Source organism: Bufo gargarizans, chromosome 9 (assembly GCF_014858855.1).
Source record: "Bufo gargarizans isolate SCDJY-AF-19 chromosome 9, ASM1485885v1, whole genome shotgun sequence".
Classification (NCBI taxonomy): domain Eukaryota; kingdom Metazoa; phylum Chordata; class Amphibia; order Anura; family Bufonidae; genus Bufo; species Bufo gargarizans.
Genome location: NC_058088.1, coordinates 42,515,287 through 42,536,170, shown reverse-complemented (window position 1 = coordinate 42,536,170; position 20,884 = coordinate 42,515,287). Strand labels below are relative to the sequence as shown.

Sequence of the window (20,884 nt, the reverse complement as noted above, 5' to 3'; positions counted from 1 at the left end):
CTAAGGCTCCATTCAATAGGAAGATTGTAATATAGCCATGTGCATGAGGCTTTAGACTAGCTAGTAATAAAGAAGCGGGAAAGAGCTCTTCTATTTTGTCCGACAGTCTTCAAAGAGTTGTGCCATCTTGATCTTTCATGTCCATGATCTTTATTCAAACCTCAGTATGTGCAGGTTGGAGGTGGACGGACTTTCAGAAATATCTGAGTGGAAGCTAAGCAACAGTGTAGTACAGCAAGCTACGCTGCTCCCGTAACTCATGAGTTACAGACACAACATAGTTTTCATAGGTCCTAGGCCAGCCACTGGGCCAGGGGCGGATTGGCCATAGACCTTACATGGAAATCTCCCAGTGGGCCGATGCCCAGAGGGTTGCCCAAGTCCTCCTCTTTGCCACGACCCACATGCCCTCCTGAATTCAACTGATCTGGCCCACATCTCACCTCTTAAACCCCTGCTCCATATCTTAATCAGAGAGAACTGGAGGAGAAAGACAGAAATTGGCATCTATTTATTGCCACCACAGAGGGACAGCTTTTGAGTCAATATATTGTGCTCCTCTGTGATACACGGTTCTGGTGGGATGGTATTTTTCGATATGGTATTGCTGACCCTATTTGTGTTGCCTGGCCTTCTGTCAATTTAAAACCCCCTACAACATGGGGTCACTTTTAGGATTTATTTTTCCAGGGCCACTTTAAATTACCAGTCCTCCCCAGTGCTGGGTCATTTCCTTCAACTTTCTGTTAACTTCATCTCCACTGGTTGGAGAATACAGTGGTTATCTCCATCCCTGCCATGAAAAGGCAACATTTCCCACTATTTATCACCTATGACCAGGATATCACTGGGACCTCCACCGATTACTAGAACAGGGGTGCATGTTCCCCTAATTCTTCACTGGATGATTACAGTGAGGATGAGTTTAAATGGAGCGGCTCTCACAGTCAAACAGTAGTGAAGAAACATGGGTCTCGGGACCCCAGTTCTTGTGATGGGTGGGGGACCCAGTGGACAGACATTTATTACCTATGCTGCAGATAAGGGATTATTTTCAATTGTAGGAAAACCCCTTTAATAAAGTAAATGAGTCATAGTCTAGACCAGTGACGGCTAACCTTGGCACTCCAGCTGTGGTGAAACTACGACTCCCAGCATGCTCCATTTATTTCTACAGAGTTCTGAGAGCAGCCAAGCAAAGGGGGCATCTTGGGAGTTGTAGTTTTACCACAGCTGGAGTGCCAAGGTTAGCCATCACTGGTCTAGACCTTCTGATTAAAGACAGTAAACACCAGTAGGAATACATGTAGTCTACTGCTGCATCCCTTTTTCCTCTTGGTTTCCTTTGAAAGCAGCATAAGGCCACATGCACAAGACTGTATTTTTACTGGATTGGATGCAGGCCCATTCATTTCAATGGGTCGCCAAAAATGTTGACAGCACATCATGTTGCTAAACACAATGATGTCACAATTACCCCAGAAAATGTACCCCAGAAAAAAGCTTCTATTATGACTTTAAATGTGGGATTGACTGGTTCAAACTAATTACCAAAAACATCTTCTTAACCCCTCTAAAAGGTTCCCATAATCTTAAAAAAAACTTCATATATGCCCAAATAAGGACTTTCCCATGTATAAATTTACTTAAAGGGAACCTGTGATCAACTTTATGCTGACCTCACTGTGGGCAGCATAAAATAGTGACAGAAATGCTGATTTTAGCGGTCTGTCTCTCATAAGCTAAAAGTAAGTGGTTGCTGAGAACCAGCATCATAATGATTACAGCCCAGGCCTTGAAAAGAGTCAAATCTACCTGAGAAGAGTCCTGGTTATTCATAATCTCCTGCTCTCCCGTCCATCTGCTGATGGTTGGCAGTTCTCTCCTAGAGAGAAAGGGAGAAAACTAGGTAGAAGACGGTCAGTCATCAGCAGGTGGGCAGGAAGTCATGAATAACCAGGACTCTTCTCAGGTGGCCGGGACTCTTTTCCAGGCCCAGTCTGCAATGGATTGTGATGTTGGTTCTCGGCAACCACTTACTTTTAACTTATAAATGACAGACCGCTGAAATCAACTCACCTGTCTCTACTTTATACTGCCGTTAGTATGGGCTGCATAAAGTTCTCTTTAAGGTTTCAGTGTAGCTTTAGAGAATACTGCTCTCAACATACAGTAGTAGGATGTAATGACCACAGCCTTTTTGCTCTGGCTATTTCGTTTCAATATTTGCCATGTTACCGTAAGAAATCATCCTGGTGGAGGCATGTTCATAGAAATGGATTTCAGAGCCTTTTACCTTTCTACTGTATTTTTGTATACGGATATTCCCAGGTTTATTACTGCAGCAAACATTGAGACAATAAGATTAGATCAGGAGTTAAGATATTGATAAGAATGATTCATGAGGAGTATAAGCATTATCTGGAAAGACAGTATTAGAGATGAGCAGATCGAGGACGCTCCCCCCACCTTTTGATTGACAGACATCTCGGGCAGCTCTGACAATCTTGCACCTGCGTTGTTGTTCCAGGCAGTGGTGCAAGCTCAGAAGTTCTGCTTCAGCTACTGGAGCAGCGACTGTGCGTGTGCCGCTACACTGCCGGGTGGCAGGGCACAAACAGCTGCTGCTCCACCAACGAAAGTAAAGCCTCCATGCTGCACCGCTACTTGGAGCAACAGCACAGGTTCAAGATTGTCAGGGTCGCCCGAGATGTCCAGCCCTGTCAATCAAGAGGCGGGTAGAGCATCCTCAGCTTCAGGGACATCCCACCCCAGGTGCAGAACCCTGCTTGATGAAATGAAACAATTCTTACCTATCAATTCGCTCAACTATACGCTCAACTGCAGATGTGATTAGAATCAATACAAAACTGTAATTATGTTTGAAACATCAGAATATTATATTGTTCATTCATAATTCTAATATTATATAAAGATTGGTAAGAAAAAGGATAGTGTGGATATTGTCCTAGATTATGTATCAATGATATTCAGGAAGCTTTGTAAAATTTCTACAAATTTTTACCCCTTTGAGTAGTGCCTGCAGAGAGTGGAACCTCATCTCGGGTTCACCTTAACACCGTTGGAACTTGGAGATGTTTCAGTAAAAAGTTTTCAACAACTTTGTGTTGTATATAGACCTAAATCCTTCTATCACAATAGTGGATAGCAGGAGAGACACAGCCTCCAGAGACGTCATTACAGTATCTTTGAACTTGTTTCATTCCCCTGCCGTAAAGCTGCTAACGTCCTGTGATCTGTATGATAATGAAGGATCTTGAAGTCCGCTCTACTACTTCTCTGAGCTTAGGCTGCTCGAACCCTTAGCCGACTTACTGCAGGGAAAGGAAAGTGACTTCAGAGGTGATAATTACATTTTAGGAATCTGGGCCTCTTCAGCTATTCTTATATTATAGTAGCTGAGGGGGGTGTCATGGTGACAGATTCTCCACCTTTGTTCATTGACCTTAATAACCTACCTAGGTCATCTAGTATTCGGGTTATTGGTTTTCTATACACGCGGCTATATCAGGCGTTACATTTTATTACCACAATCAGCAGCTAGAATTGAATCTGTTGCATTTCACATTTCTAAACTAGAATCTGAAATAGAGAAAGTCTTAAAGGGATAAACCAGTTTTTATTTTTTTAAATGTATCTGTTTATATAATAGGAAAATATACAATTTTCAAATATACACATACCTCCCAACTGTCCCGGATCCCGCGGGATAGTCCCGAATTACAGTGGCTGTCCCGATGTCCCCGTACGGGGGCGGGATGTCCTGCTTTCTGGCAGCTGTCCCGGCTTCTATAGGAAGCAGAGACAATTGCCTGTAATATAATGAAGCAGAGAGCTGGCATCGGCTCCCTGCTTCATCATCCCTCCCTCCTGCCGGCTATCCACTCTTCTGGTCTGTGTGGGGGGTGGGGCTGGCCGGCAGTTAGCCTTAGCTCCGCCTCGTTCACAGACTAGAGCAGACGATGTCCTGCTGCTGCTGCTAGGAAGAAGGTAAGTATGTGGTGTTTATTTTTTTACTTTCTGTGAGGGGCACAATGTGGGCATATTACTGGGGGGCACAATATGGGCATATTACTGGGGGGCACAATGTGGGCATATTACTGGGGGCACAATTTGGGCAAATTACTGGGCGGCACATTTTGGGCATATTACTGGGGGCACAATGTAGGCATATTAATGGGGCACAGCTGGGCAGATTACTGGGGGCACATACGTGAGCATATTACTGGAGGCACAGCTGGGCATAATTTTGTGAAGACACAATGTGGGCATAAATACTGTTCGGTGGCATGAAGGGGGAATAATTACTATGTGGGGCATTAAGGGGACTGGGTGGAATTAGGTGTATAGTTATGTTTTGGGGGGAAATTTGGCGCCCCACAATCTGTCCCTCTTTGTTCATTTACAAAGTTGGGAGGTATGTATACATGTATTTAAAATTCTGCATACCTTTCTTATATCAGGCACTTGAGCCCTATATTCAATAGAATGGTATAGCCCATGGATCAGTCCTGTGTAAATGGATCCATGGCTAACTGAAACATGGCATCAGTCATGTGACACTCTTTACATCATATAACCCCTGGCATTCAGTAAGCAACATTGTTACATGACATACATGTGCTGGGTCAGCACACAGGACTCATTCATGTGATATGTAATTTAGATTTTATTGTGGTTATTACAGTAACTATATTACTGTATGTATCTACATGGCTGCCTATCTGTAAGTGATTTGTAAAATGGCCACATGTTTCTAGGTGATGTTGTAAAATGGCTGCCTGTCTCTAGGTGGTGTTGTCATGTTGTTAATAAAGTTTACTAAATACACACACACAGATCTGTTTCTACACAGACACTGACAAATATGATGAGATGCTGCTGCAAATATTAATACTGTAAATCCTGTATATGTTCTGCTTCTCACTACACCACTATTCACCTTTTAGATACCTGGGCAGTTAACTAAAAGCCGGGTCACATGTTGACTCACATGACTGACGCCATGTTTAGTCCTATCCAGTTCTCCTATGGATGCATTTACAGGACTAAAATGGGCCATACCATATTTTTTTTTCTTAAGGAAGAGGCTACTATATGGATAAAAGAAAGGTCTACCAGCAAAATTTTAAATGTATTTTAGAAAATTGTTCAACATCCTATTCTCTGCATAACTAAATGTCATAATTAAAACTGGAATACTTCTTTAAGCCTTCTCTCCAATTACTACCATCTCTACCTACCTTTGACCTTCTCAGTTGTAGCTTGACTTACTGATGTAAAGGAAATGTGTTGCCTATATTTTTTCAATTTAAAACCCAATAGCACCACATCCTTTTTTCTGATCTGTGTTTATTTTTTCATTGTAGATTTTTTTTAAATTCTATTGTATATTGATTATGCGGCTGCCATCTTGCCTGAGCTGTTGTTAACAGCATTTAGGGGAGACTCACTGACTTCAATTGGAGCAGAGAGAAAATACAGATTCTGCTATTAGAGCATCTCAGCTCTGTATAGAGAAAAGGGTGCCATATTTTTAATAAAGACCAAATTAAAAAAATATTTTTAGCTCATAATGAGTATAATACACTAATAAAAAAAATGCCCCCAAAGGTGTACATAGCCTTTAAGCTGACGTACTTTACTGTATAGGAGACAGTAATCTGGACTGCAGCAAATTCCGTGTTGTTGAGAAGTTGGTCCATCTGAGAAATAAAAAGACACCCATGGATTATAGAGGCAATGTATATGATCCTATAACAGTGGAGTTTTATTTTATTTTTTATTAATATTTAAGTAATATTAAGGTTAAGCTGAAAATGGATCATTCTGGGCACAACTGGGGGCCCGGGCACTATTAATAGATTTTTATGAGCATGATAGGAGAGCACTGTAACTTGCTATTCTCAAGAAACATTATGTGGCATAGTTATTGTGCACTGTGCTGAAACTGTTATAGAGGTGCTGGGAATATGACCATATTTAAGACAAGAATGCCAGTTACATATTGGCCCTATAGAGATGCAACAGGATGCAGGATGGAGGGTTTATTATCTGAGTGTTTATATATTTTATTTTTTTATTCTATCTAAACCTTCTTTTATTTCAGTGGATAAATTCTTACCATGCTTTGTATAAGGGAAGAAGCCATATCTTCATCCATCACATCTGGGCTTGGGGTTGTGAACTTGATTTGAACCATGTAGAAAATGACTAAAAAGAAATCATACGGATAGAGAAAAATTACAAATTTGCAGCACAGGACTGCTCTATTATGTGCACCTAGCTTCCCCTGCGTCATCACTACCAGCTCTGAAATCTCAGATACTGTCAATAAAACAGGAGGGAAAGGTGCAGGGTGACATTAGTGACTGAACGATGGTTTACCAAATGGAATGATCCAACCCACTGTGCACGAAAACCTTATCTGCATAAAAATCGAATAAGCATTTTTCAGGATTAGTGGACTAAATTTTTGCTTACTGTTACAATAGTGAATGTGGACACGCTATGCCTATTTAACAAATTTGGCTTGTGTCTACTCCTAATTGTGTTATCCTGGAAGTCTCCCTGGTCTTCATCCTTTAACCCCTTTACAGGGATCTGCAAGAATTTGCTAGGGAACCACCAGACTGCTACCTCTTGGAGTAATCTCTGTTCAGTAGACTGCTGACCCATGGGGGTTAAGAGACACTGGTGTGGAGCACCAAGTGATCAGGCAGGGACTAGCTTATTAGAACCTATTGCTCAGGCACCCTCCCACATGGAAAAATGGCTTAAAGGGAACCTGTCATGTGGATTTTGTGTATAGAGCTGAGGACATGGGTTGCTAGATGGCCGCTAGCACATCTGCAATATCCAGTCCCCATAGCTCTGTGTGCTTTTATTGTGTAAAAAAAACAACGATTTGATACATATGCAAATTAACCTGAGATGAGTCAGAGCTTGAAAATATGACTCTTCTCTGGTCACACAAGTAAGATATAACTCTTTTATGCTAATTTGCATATGTATCAAATAGTTTTTTTTTTTACACAATAAAAGCACACAGAGCTGGGTATTACGGATGTTCTAGCAGTGATCTAGCAATTCATGTCCTCAGCTCTATACACAAGGTTCCCTTTAAATACCATGGGATGGATAGCCAAAGACCCAGGAATATTAGGGGGCCTGGCTGGCCCTTTAGGAGCAAGCAAGAGCTTGTCTGTGGACTGAATTTTTTCTTACTGTTGCAAATAGTGGATGTGGACCCTCTCTGCCTATTGAACAAAACTGCCTTGAGGCTTCTCCTAAAGGTGTTATCCTGGCCATCCCCTGGTTTTTATACCTTAACCCCTATACAGGGATCCATTGCAGGGGAACCACCAGGCCGCTACCTCTTGAAGTAGTCTCTGTTCAGTAGACTGCTGACCCATGCGGGTCAAGAGACACTGTTGTGGAGCACTAAGGATCAGATCAGGCAACAAAAGATAAAATCCAGAAGTCAGGCAGTGGTCAGTACACAGACAGTCAAACAGAACAATGTGGCACCTTAGCAGGACACTAGCTTATTAAAAACCTATTGCTCAGGCACCCTCTCGCAAGATAAGGTGCCTTGAATACCTTCGGATGGATAGCCAGAGGCGCAAGAAGATTAGGGTGCATGAACTGGCCCTTTAAGAGTCTGAGCGAGCTTGCGCATCCTAAGGGCAGAGAAAGAGAGTGCAGGCAGGAAGCAGACCTTAGCCTGCATGGAGTGGACTGAGCAGTACTACTCCGGTAGCTGAGCCTACTGAGCAGGGGCACAGGGTCGGTGGCAGGTGCACAGTGCACAGTGGACGGGAAAGCCAAGTATGCACTCTTGTCCTCTGGGAGGATTGAGGTGGTGGTGTGAATGGATCACTAGTATAACACTTATAACACTTACTTTGAAACCTATTTTGGAAATGACAGACTCCCTTTGGACTATTATCTTCTCATAATTACCTTCTGGGGCAAATCTACATATCAAATCAACACACACTTTATGATATAGTCCAGAGCTGCATTCACACTTCTACTGGTTGCTATTGAAAACAAACACATCCCAACAGCTTAGTTGAGTTCCTAAAATGCAGTGGGTCAGTAACGTTTTCCTATTTTATATTACTGCACTGTGTCTGGTATAAAGAAGGCACTTCCTGGAATGTAAATCATCAGAGGAAGCTCTGTGCAGAGGCAGGGATTAATGGTGGAAGACTGCAGTAATCTAACTGGACTATAATACCGACTGTAACTCCAGTACATGGCAATTAATGCAAAGTGTTTACTAAATTAACTTTTCTATTTAGATTGATTCTACATTGCCTGTCAAAAAAAAAGTCGACACCTGGATTTATCTAAGCAAATACTTATGAGCCTCCTATTGGATAATTACATGGGCGATTATCTTTCCGCTGGCAACAAGTTATTTAACCCCAACTGGTGCAATGAGTTGATTCTCACTTCTTAAACTACCATGTCGAAAGACACATCTCGTGGTCGTGGAAAAGCTGTTAGTCTGTTTGACAAGGGTCAAATCATTGGCATGTATCAAGCAGAGAAAACATCTAAGGAGATTGCAGAAACTACTAAAATTGGGTTAAGAACTGTCCAACGCATTATTAAAAAAATGGAAGGATAGTAGGGACCCATCGTATTCAAGGAAGAAATGTGGTGGGCAAAAAATCCTGAATGATCGTGATCGGCGATCACTTAAAGGTTTGGTGAAATCAAATCGAAGAAAAACCACAATAGAACTCAGGGCTATGTTTAACAGTGAAAGTAAGAGCATTTCCACATGCACAATACGAAGAGAACGCAAGGGATTGGGACTGAACAGCTGTGTAGCTGTAATAAAACCACTAATCAGTGAGGCAAACCAGAAAAAAAGGCTTCAATTTGCTAGGGAAAATAAAGATTGGACTCTGGAGCAATGGAAGAAGGTCATGTGGTCTGATGAGTCCAGATTTAACCTGTTCCAGAGTGATGGGCGCATCAGGGTAAGAAGAGAGGCAGATGAAGTGATGCACCCATCATGCCTAGTGCCTACTGTACAAGCCTGTGGGGGCAGTGCTATGATCTGGGGTTGCTGCAGTTGGGCAGGTCTAGGTTCAGCAACAGTATGTGCTCCAAGAATGAGGTCAGCTGACTACCTGAACATACTGAATGACCAGGTTATTCCATCAATAGATTTGTTCTTCCCTGATGGCACGGGCATATTCCAAGATGACAGTGCCAGGATTCATCGGGCTCAAATTGTGAAAGAGCCCGTGGTTCAGGGAGCTTGAGACATCATTTTCACACATGGATTGGCCACCACAGAGTCCAGACCTTAACCTTATTAAGAATCATTGGGATGAGCTGGAGAAGGCTTTGCGCAGCAGTCAGACTCTACCATCATCAATGCAAGATCTTGGTGAAAAATTAATGCAACACAGGATGGAAATAAATCTTGTGACATTGCAGAAGCTTATTGAAACAATGCCACCACGAATGCGTGCCGTAATCAAAGCTAAAGGCGGTCCAACAAAATATTTTTGGAGGCGAATTTTTTTTTGGGACGGGCAGTGTATATGTGAACCATAAAATGGTTTCCAAAGATGGATAAACACTTTAAAGACTGTATACTTGAATTATTTTCTTATGTCCACAAGATTATTTCTCAGTCACTTACCTGTAGTTGGTTTCTCGCTGGATGCAGAGATATATGTGGTTCCTAAAAGTGAAACTGATGATTCCGTCACCCCGCTAAGAGTAGTATTTGGAGAAGGAGATGGCGTACTACTTGAAGTAATCACAGTTAGAGGTGAAGAATAGGTTTCAATAGAAGTCTTATGCGTAGATGATGAAGAGCTTGAGGAAGCACTAGACACTTCAGTAACAGTTGATGATGTGATGGACTTGGTTGTTGGAGATGTAATCATAGCCTGAGGCGTTGTTCCATTCGTAGGTTCAGGTGTTTTAGGTTGTGTGGAAATGTTAGGAGTTTCTGTTGTACTTATGACCTGAGGATCTGTAAAGAACACTTCATCATTAAAAATTAAGAGGGGGCCTGTTATGTGGTTCTTTTAGTAGGCTCCATATAATGTCTTATTTCCCCCTATCTTCCACCCAGAGAAAACAGTTTATTGGCTTTGGATCTTCTCAATGGAAGATAATGTGATCGGCTTATTTGGGCAAAAATGTTTAACATAAAGGAATTATCAAAAGTGGACAACTTTTTCGCACTTCCCTGGAACGGAAATAGTGTATACTGGTGGCAGATGCCAAAAAGACACTGGGGGTCAATTACTATCCAGAAATATGCCTATATTAGGCGTACCTCTGCGCAGATTGCAGCTCAAAGATTATTTGTGCCACAATCTGCAACTTTTCCCTGCTCACCCCAGGTCTAAAAAAGTGGGTGTAGAATGGGCGGATAAGGGGACGGGCAAGCAGGCCCTTCTCATTCATCATTTTCTATGCCTGTTTTAGACGTAGAAAATGGTCTAAATGTAAGACAGCAAGGAAGCTGTCTTACATTTAGACTGGCACCGGGTGAGCCGAAATTATGTAAAGGCAGGCGCCTCTTCATAACTTCGACGGATCCACCGCGAGATATAGAGGCTATTAAGACTGGCTTCTCAAATGCTGGGCTTAATAAATGACCCCCACTATTTTGGAATTTACTGGGACCATAGGTGGTATGTGGAGATGTTGGGTATATATGTCAGGTGCATTTTATGGTGCATTTATAAAGAATGCAACTGGATAGTCCTGGATGGTTACTGGCCCTACTGCGTAGCTTTAATTGTCGGCATCACCCAAAGATGCTGTGAAATGATGGGGAACAAAAAACGCAAATGATGGATGCTTACCTGGTGTACTCTTGGTATCAGTTGCCTGTTGCTGTATAGTGGTGGTGTTTGTCCAAGATGAAATTGGCACAACAGATGTTGTTCTCAGTTCTGGTGGGCTATGATACGTTGAGGACATATTACTAGTCGTAGATACGTTATTACCTGTTGGTAATTTGACACTAGAATTGGTTAATAGGTCAGGTAATGACTCTGTAGTAGAGACTTCAGTAGAAAGGTTAGGTTCTACAGATCGGCTTGTCGGCAGAGTACCAGGCAGCCCAGTAGATGTTAAATTGCCGCTGGCATTCTTGCTAGCAGTTTCCTTTTGAGTTAAGGTTGTGAAGAAAATTCTAGGAGTGGATGTCACAGAAGAAAAACTCTCAGTGGCCGCAGGGTAGATCTCAGTGGATGCTGAATTTTCTGGTACTAGTGTTGGTGTCCTGGTAGAGGTAGTTGTCCCTGGACACAAAACACATTCTATTAAGATCTGACTGTATGCAGATGAGTGCACATCAGTTCCTGCAATGATTTAAACTATGGTTGAGTTGTCAGTGCTGGCTCAGGGCATACAGGCTGTAATGTGGGTATACCTGCTACAATGTAGGTATGGCATCCTTTTGTATATTAATATTAGTGAATATAATAGGTAGAGATGAGCGAATTTCTTAAAAGTTTGATTCGGCTGATTCGCTGAATTTCACCCAAAAAATCGCTTTGTGACAAATTACTTCGTTACGAAGCGCATTTTTTGGTAAGGAGCGGGTGCAATGACAGGGAGCTGCGATAGCGCCGCCCCGTCATTATACCCCTAAGATGCTGCGCTCATACATGATCGCGGCATCTGAGTGTAAAAATAATAATAATTTAACCTGAAATAGTATAAAAAACTCAAAACTTCAAACTTACCTCCTCCATTTGCTCACGACGGGCTGCCAGCCTCCATCTTACTTGAAGATCTTGGCCGGAATCCTGTGCGGCGCGAGATTACGTAATCACGCCGGCTGGTGTGGTGACATATGACGTCATAACTCCGGCTTGATGATGTAATCTAGCGCCACACGAAATTTCGGCCGAGATCTTCAAGCAAGCTGGAGGCTGGAGGCCCGTCGCAAGCAAATGGAACAGGTAAGTTAGAATTTTTTTGTTTTTTTATACTATTTAATCGATTCGGCTTCTAGGCAAATCGAATTTATCCTGAAATTCGGATCGAATTCCACTTTGTGGGATTCGATTCGCTCATCTCTAATAGTAGGCAAAGCATACTGATTAAAACAGACATAGAGATGGCAATAGGAAGTGTTTGGGTATACTGGTAAGCAGATGGGTGACTGCGACTAACTAGCTCTACAGCTCTGGGCAAAATATTGAACTGAATAAGAGAATAGGAAGTCGACATTAATGAGCATAAGTGCATCAAATCTGTAGGGCAAGTAGGATGTTTAATATGTGTAAAGTTCTGTTCACACTGTTTTCAGTGGTACAGTGGGGAAAATAAGTATTTGATACACTGCCGATTTTGCAAGTTTTCCCACCTACAAAGAATGGAGGGGTCTGTAATTTTTATTGTAGGTACACTTTAACTGTGAGAGACAAATCTAAAAAAATCCGGAAAATCACATTGTATGGTTTTTTTAATAATTAGTTTGTATTTCATTGCATGAAATAATTATTTGATCACTTACCAACCAGCAAGAATTCTGGCTCTTACAGACCTGTTAGTTTTACTTTAAGAAGCCTTCCTACTCTGCACTTATTCCCTGTATTAATTCCACCTATTTCCAAATTCATGGAGGATCAGATCAGGCAACAAAAGATAAAATCCAGAAGTCAGGCAGTGGTCAGTACACAGACAGTCAAACAGAACAATGGGGCACCTTAGCAGGACACTAGCTTATTAAAAACCTATTGCTCAGGCACCCTCTCACAAGATAAGGTGCCTTGAATACCTTGGATAGCCAGAGGCGCCAGAAGATTAGGGTGCATGAACTGGCCCTTTAAGTCTGAGCAAGCTTGCGCATCCTAAGGGCAGAGAAAGAGAGTGCAGGAAAGGAAGCAGACCTTAGCCTGCATGGAGTGGACTGAGCAGTGCTACTCCGGTAGCTGAGCCTACTGAGCAGGGGCACAGGGTCGGTGGCAGGTGCACAGTGCACAGTGGACGGGAAAGCCAAGTATGCACTCTTGTCCTCTGGGAGGATTGAGGTGGTGGTGTGAATGGATCACTGGTATAACACTTATAACACTTACTTTGAAACCTATTTTGGAAATGACAGACTCCCTTTAGACTATTATCTTCTCATAAGTACCTTCTGGGGCAAATCTACATATCAAATCAACACACACTTTATGATATAGTCCAGAGCTGCATTCACACTTCTACTGGTTGCTATTGAAAACAAACACATCCCAACAGCTTAGTTGAGTTTCTAAAATGCAGTGGGTCAGTAACGTTTTCCTATTTTATATTACTGCACTGTGTCTGGTATAAAGAAGGCACTTCCTGGAATGTAAATCATCAGAGGAAGCTCTGTGCAGAGGCAGGAATTAATGGTGGAAGACTGCAGTAATCTAACTGGACTATAATACCGACTGTAACTCCAGTACATGGCAATTAATGCAAAGTGTTTACTAAATTAACTTTTCTATTTAGATTGATTCTACATTGCCTGTCAAAAAAAAAAGTCGCCACCTGGATTTATCTAAGCAAATACTTATGAGCCTCCTATTGGATAATTACATGGGCGATTATCTTTCCGCTGGCAACAAGTTATTTAACCCCAACTGGTGCAATGAGTTGATTCTCACTTCTTAAACTACCATGTCGAAAGACACATCTCGTGGTCGTGGAAAAGATGTTAGTCTGTTTGACAAGGGTCAAATCATTGGCATGTATCAAGCAGAGAAAACATCTAAGGAGATTGCAGAAACTACTAAAATTGGGTTAAGAACTGTCCAACACATTATTAAAAAAATGGAAGGATAGTAGGGACCCATCGTATTCAAGGAAGAAATGTGGTGGGCAAAAAATCCTGAATGATCGTGATCGGCGATCACTTAAAGGTTTGGTGAAATCAAATCGAAGAAAAACCACAGTAGAACTCAGGGCTATGTTTAACAGTGAAAGTAAGAGCATTTCCACATGCACAATACGAAGGGAACGCACGGGATTGGGACTGAACAGCTATGTAGCTGTAAGAAAACCACTAATCAGTGAGGCAAACCAGAAAAAAAGGCTTCAATTTGCTAGGGAGCATAAAGATTGGACTCTGGAGCAATGGAAGAAGGTCATGTGGTCTGATGAGTCCAGATTTACCCTGTTCCAGAGTGATGGGCGCATCAGGGTAAGAAGAGAGGCAGATGAAGTGATGCACCCATCATGCCTAGTGCCTACTGTACAAGCCTGTGGGGGCAGTGCTATGATCTGGGGTTGCTGCAGTTGGGCAGGTCTAGGTTCAGCAACAGTATGTGCTCCAAGAATGAGGTCAGCTGACTACCTGAACATACTGAATGACCAGGTTATTCCATCAATAGATTTGTTCTTCCCTGATGGCACGGGCATATTCCAAGATGACAGTGCCAGGATTCATCGGGCTCAAATTGTGAAAGAGTGGTTCAGGGAGCTTGAGACATCATTTTCACACATGGATTGGCCACCACAGAGTCCAGACCTTAACCTTATTGAGAATCATTGGGATGAGCTGGAGAAGGCTTTGCGCAGCAGTCAGACTCTACCATCATCAATGCAAGATCTTGGTGAAAAATTAATGCAACACAGGATGGAAATAAATCTTGTGACATTGCAGAAGCTTATTGAAACAATGCCACCACGAATGCGTGCCGTAATCAAAGCTAAAGGCGGTCCAACAAAATATTTTTGGAGGCGAATTTTTTTTTGGGACGGGCAGTGTATATGTGAACCATAAAATGGTTTCCAAAGATGGATAAACACTTTAAAGACTGTATACTTGAATTATTTTCTTATGTCCACAAGATTATTTCTCAGTCACTTACCTGTAGTTGGTTTCTCGCTGGATGCAGAGATATATGTGGTTCCTAAAAGTGAAACTGATGATTCCGTCACCCCGCTAAGAGTAGTATTTGGAGAAGGAGATGGCGTACTACTTGAAGTAATCACAGTTAGAGGTGAAGAATAGGTTTCAATAGAAGTCTTATGCGTAGATGATGAAGAGCTTGAGGAAGCACTAGACACTTCAGTAACAGTTGATGATGTGATGGACTTGGTTGTTGGAGATGTAATCATAGCCTGAGGCGTTGTTCCATTCGTAGGTTCAGGTGTTTTAGGTTGTGTGGAAATGTTAGGAGTTTCTGTTGTACTTATGACCTGAGGATCTGTAAAGAACACTTCATCATTAAAAATTAAGAGGGGGCCTGTTATGTGGTTCTTTTAGTAGGCTCCATATAATGTCTTATTTCCCCCTATCTTCCACCCAGAGAAAACAGTTTATTGGCTTTGGATCTTCTCAATGGAAGATAATGTGATCGGCTTATTTAGGCAAAAATGTTTAACATAAAGGAATTATCAAAAGTGGACAACTTTTTCGCACTTCCCTGGAACGGAAATAGTGTATACTGGTGGCAGATGCCAAAAAGACACTGGGGGTCAATTACTATCCAGAAATATGCCTATATTAGGCGTACCTCTGCGCAGATTGCAGCTCAAAGATTATTTGTGCCACAATCTGCAACTTTTCCCTGCTCACCCCAGGTCTAAAAAAGTGGGTGTAGAATGGGCGGATAAGGGGACGGGCAAGCAGGCCCTTCTCATTCATCATTTTCTATGCCTGTTTTAGACGTAGAAAATGGTCTAAATGTAAGACAGCAAGGAAGCTGTCTTACATTTAGACTGGCACCGGGTGAGCCGAAATTATGTAAAGGCAGGCGCCTCTTCATAACTTCGACGGATCCACCGCGAGATATAGAGGCTATTAAGACTGGCTTCTCAAATGCTGGGCTTAATAAATGACCCCCACTATTTTGGAATTTACTGGGACCATAGGTGGTATGTGGAGATGTTGGGTATATATGTCAGGTGCATTTTATGGTGCATTTATAAAGAATGCAACTGGATAGTCCTGGATGGTTACTGGCCCTACTGCGTAGCTTTAATTGTCGGCATCACCCAAAGATGCTGTGAAATGATGGGGAACAAAAAACGCAAATGATGGATGCTTACCTGGTGTACTCTTGGTATCAGTTGCCTGTTGCTGTATAGTGGTGGTGTTTGTCCAAGATGAAATTGGCACAACAGATGTTGTTCTCAGTTCTGGTGGGCTATGATACGTTGAGGACATATTACTAGTCGTAGATACGTTATTACCTGTTGGTAATTTGACACTAGAATTGGTTAATAGGTCAGGTAATGACTCTGTAGTAGAGACTTCAGTAGAAAGGTTAGGTTCTACAGATCGGCTTGTCGGCAGAGTACCAGGCAGCCCAGTAGATGTTAAATTGCCGCTGGCATTCTTGCTAGCAGTTTCCTTTTGAGTTAAGGTTGTGAAGAAAATTCTAGGAGTGGATGTCACAGAAGAAAAACTCTCAGTGGCCGCAGGGTAGATCTCAGTGGATGCTGAATTTTCTGGTACTAGTGTTGGTGTCCTGGTAGAGGTAGTTGTCCCTGGACACAAAACACATTCTATTAAGATCTGACTGTATGCAGATGAGTGCACATCAGTTCCTGCAATGATTTAAACTATGGTTGAGTTGTCAGTGCTGGCTCAGGGCATACAGGCTGTAATGTGGGTATACCTGCTACAATGTAGGTATGGCATCCTTTTGTATATTAATATTAGTGAATATAATAGGTAGAGATGAGCGAATTTCTTAAAAGTTTGATTCGGCTGATTCGCTGAATTTCACCCAAAAAATCGCTTTGTGACAAATTACTTCGTTACGAAGCGCATTTTTTGGTAAGGAGCGGGTGCAATGACAGGGAGCTGCGATAGCGCCGCCCCGTCATTATACCCCTAAGATGCTGCGCTCATACATGATCGCGGCATCTGAGTGTAAAAATAATAATAATTTAACCTGAAATAGTATAAAAAACTCAAAACTTCAAACTTACCTCCTCCATTTGCTCACGACGGGCTGCCAGCCTCCATCTTACTTGAAGATCTTGGCCGGAATCCTGTGCGGCGCGAGATTACGTAATCACGCCGGCTGGTGTGGTGACATATGACGTCATAACTCCGGCTTGATGATGTAATCTAGCGCCACACGAAATTTCGGCCGAGATCTTCAAGCAAGCTGGAGGCTGGAGGCCCGTCGCAAGCAAATGGAACAGGTAAGTTAGAATTTTTTTGTTTTTTTATACTATTTAATCGATTCGGCTTCTAGGCAAATCGAATTTATCCTGAAATTCGGATCGAATTCCACTTTGTGGGATTCGATTCGCTCATCTCTAATAGTAGGCAAAGCATACTGATTAAAACAGACATAGAGATGGCAATAGGAAGTGTTTGGGTATACTGGTAAGCAGATGGGTGACTGCGACTAACTAGCTCTACAGCTCTGGGCAAAATATTGAACTGAATAAGAGAATAGGAAGTCGACATTAATGAGCATAAGTGCATCAAATCTGTAGGGCAAGTAGGATGTTTAATATGTGTAAAGTTCTGTTCACACTGTTTTCAGTGGTACAGTGGGGAAAATAAGTATTTGATACACTGCCGATTTTGCAAGTTTTCCCACCTACAAAGAATGGAGGGGTCTGTAATTTTTATTGTAGGTACACTTTAACTGTGAGAGACAAATCTAAAAAAATCCGGAAAATCACATTGTATGGTTTTTTTAATAATTAGTTTGTATTTCATTGCATGAAATAATTATTTGATCACTTACCAACCAGCAAGAATTCTGGCTCTTACAGACCTGTTAGTTTTACTTTAAGAAGCCTTCCTACTCTGCACTTATTCCCTGTATTAATTCCACCTATTTCCAAATTCATGGAGGATCAGATCAGGCAACAAAAGATAAAATCCAGAAGTCAGGCAGTGGTCAGTACACAGACAGTCAAACAGAACAATGGGGCACCTTAGCAGGACACTAGCTTATTAAAAACCTATTGCTCAGGCACCCTCTCACAAGATAAGGTGCCTTGAATACCTTGGATAGCCAGAGGCGCCAGAAGATTAGGGTGCATGAACTGGCCCTTTAAGTCTGAGCAAGCTTGCGCATCCTAAGGGCAGAGAAAGAGAGTGCAGGAAAGGAAGCAGACCTTAGCCTGCATGGAGTGGACTGAGCAGTGCTACTCCGGTAGCTGAGCCTACTGAGCAGGGGCACAGGGTCGGTGGCAGGTGCACAGTGCACAGTGGACGGGAAAGCCAAGTATGCACTCTTGTCCTCTGGGAGGATTGAGGTGGTGGTGTGAATGGATCACTGGTATAACACTTATAACACTTACTTTGAAACCTATTTTGGAAATGACAGACTCCCTTTAGACTATTATCTTCTCATAAGTACCTTCTGGGGCAAATCTACATATCAAATCAACACACACTTTATGATATAGTCCAGAGCTGCATTCACACTTCTACTGGTTGCTATTGAAAACAAACACATCCCAACAGCTTAGTTGAGTTTCTAAAATGCAGTGGGTCAGTAACGTTTTCCTATTTTATATTACTGCACTGTGTCTGGTATAAAGAAGGCACTTCCTGGAATGTAAATCATCAGAGGAAGCTCTGTGCAGAGGCAGGAATTAATGGTGGAAGACTGCAGTAATCTAACTGGACTATAATACCGACTGTAACTCCAGTACATGGCAATTAATGCAAAGTGTTTACTAAATTAACTTTTCTATTTAGATTGATTCTACATTGCCTGTCAAAAAAAAAAGTCGCCACCTGGATTTATCTAAGCAAATACTTATGAGCCTCCTATTGGATAATTACATGGGCGATTATCTTTCCGCTGGCAACAAGTTATTTAACCCCAACTGGTGCAATGAGTTGATTCTCACTTCTTAAACTACCATGTCGAAAGACACATCTCGTGGTCGTGGAAAAGATGTTAGTCTGTTTGACAAGGGTCAAATCATTGGCATGTATCAAGCAGAGAAAACATCTAAGGAGATTGCAGAAACTACTAAAATTGGGTTAAGAACTGTCCAACACATTATTAAAAAAATGGAAGGATAGTAGGGACCCATCGTATTCAAGGAAGAAATGTGGTGGGCAAAAAATCCTGAATGATCGTGATCGGCGATCACTTAAAGGTTTGGTGAAATCAAATCGAAGAAAAACCACAGTAGAACTCAGGGCTATGTTTAACAGTGAAAGTAAGAGCATTTCCACATGCACAATACGAAGGGAACGCACGGGATTGGGACTGAACAGCTATGTAGCTGTAAGAAAACCACTAATCAGTGAGGCAAACCAGAAAAAAAGGCTTCAATTTGCTAGGGAGCATAAAGATTGGACTCTGGAGCAATGGAAGAAGGTCATGTGGTCTGATGAGTCCAGATTTACCCTGTTCCAGAGTGATGGGCGCATCAGGGTAAGAAGAGAGGCAGATGAAGTGATGCACCCATCATGCCTAGTGCCTACTGTACAAGCCTGTGGGGGCAGTGCTATGATCTGGGGTTGCTGCAGTTGGGCAGGTCTAGGTTCAGCAACAGTATGTGCTCCAAGAATGAGGTCAGCTGACTACCTGAACATACTGAATGACCAGGTTATTCCATCAATAGATTTGTTCTTCCCTGATGGCACGGGCATATTCCAAGATGACAGTGCCAGGATTCATCGGGCTCAAATTGTGAAAGAGTGGTTCAGGGAGCTTGAGACATCATTTTCACACATGGATTGGCCACCACAGAGTCCAGACCTTAACCTTATTGAGAATCATTGGGATGAGCTGGAGAAGGCTTTGCGCAGCAGTCAGACTCTACCATCATCAATGCAAGATCTTGGTGAAAAATTAATGCAACACAGGATGGAAATAAATCTTGTGACATTGCAGAAGCTTATTGAAACAATGCCACCACGAATGCGTGCCGTAATCAAAGCTAAAGGCGGTCCAACAAAATATTTTTGGAGGCAAATTTTTTTTTGGGACGGGCAGTGTATATGTGAACCATAAAATGGTTTCCAAAGATGGATAAACACTTTAAAGACTGTATACTTGAATTATTTTCTTATGTCCACAAGATTATTTCTCAGTCACTTACCTGTAGTTGGTTTCTCGCTGGATGCAGAGATATATGTGGTTCCTAAAAGTGAAACTGATGATTCCGTCACCCCGCTAAGAGTAGTATTTGGAGAAGGAGATGGCGTACTACTTGAAGTAATCACAGTTAGAGGTGAAGAATAGGTTTCAATAGAAGTCTTATGCGTAGATGATGAAGAGCTTGAGGAAGCACTAGATACTTCAGTAACAGTTAATGATGTGATGGACTTGGTTGTTGGAGATGTAATCATAGCCTGAGGCGTTGTTCCATTCGTAGGTTGTGTGGAAATGTTAGGAGTTTCTGTTGTACTTATGACCTGAGGATCTGTAAAGAACACTTCATCATTAAAAATTAAGAGGGGGCCTGTTATGTGGTTCTTTTAGTAGGCACCATATAATGTCTTATTTCCCCCTATCTTCCACCCAGAGAATACAGTTTATTGGCTTTGGATCTTATCAATGGAAGATAATGTGATCGGCTTATTTGGGCAAAAATGTTTAACATAAAGGAATTATCAAAAGTGGACAACTTTTTCGCACTTCCCTGGAACGGAAAAAGTGTATACTGGTGGCAGATGCCAAAAAGACACTGGGGGTCAATTACTATCCAGAAATATGCCTATATTAGGCGTACCTCTGCGCAGATTGCAGCTCAAAGATTATTTGTGCCACAATCTGCAACTTTTCCCTGCTCACCCCAGGTCTAAAAAAGTGGGTGTGGCATGGGCGGATAAGGGGACGGGCAAGCAGGCCCTTCTCATTCATCATTTTCTATGCCTGTTTTAGACGTAGAAAATGGTCTAAATGTAAGACAGCAAGGAAGCTGTCTTACATTTAGACTGGCA

The 20,884-nt window shown here is 42.1% G+C and overlaps 1 protein-coding gene across 1 annotated transcript in view; it reads right to left on the bottom strand.

The window, feature by feature from the left end:
* Window positions 1-735: 735 nt before the first annotated feature.
* LOC122919766 (mucin-5AC-like) overlaps window positions 736-20,884 on the bottom strand; it is a 59,883-nt gene continuing 39,734 nt past the window's right edge. The window contains exons 6-13 of the mRNA XM_044268951.1: window positions 20,041-20,364; window positions 16,051-16,491; window positions 14,868-15,206; window positions 10,878-11,318; window positions 9,695-10,033; window positions 6,146-6,234; window positions 5,662-5,726; window positions 736-793 (exon numbers count right to left, since the gene is read on the bottom strand). Of these exons, the coding sequence (XP_044124886.1) occupies window positions 736-793; window positions 5,662-5,726; window positions 6,146-6,234; window positions 9,695-10,033; window positions 10,878-11,318; window positions 14,868-15,206; window positions 16,051-16,491; window positions 20,041-20,364 (2,096 nt within the window). The remainder of the gene's footprint in view (window positions 794-5,661; window positions 5,727-6,145; window positions 6,235-9,694; window positions 10,034-10,877; window positions 11,319-14,867; window positions 15,207-16,050; window positions 16,492-20,040; window positions 20,365-20,884) is intronic.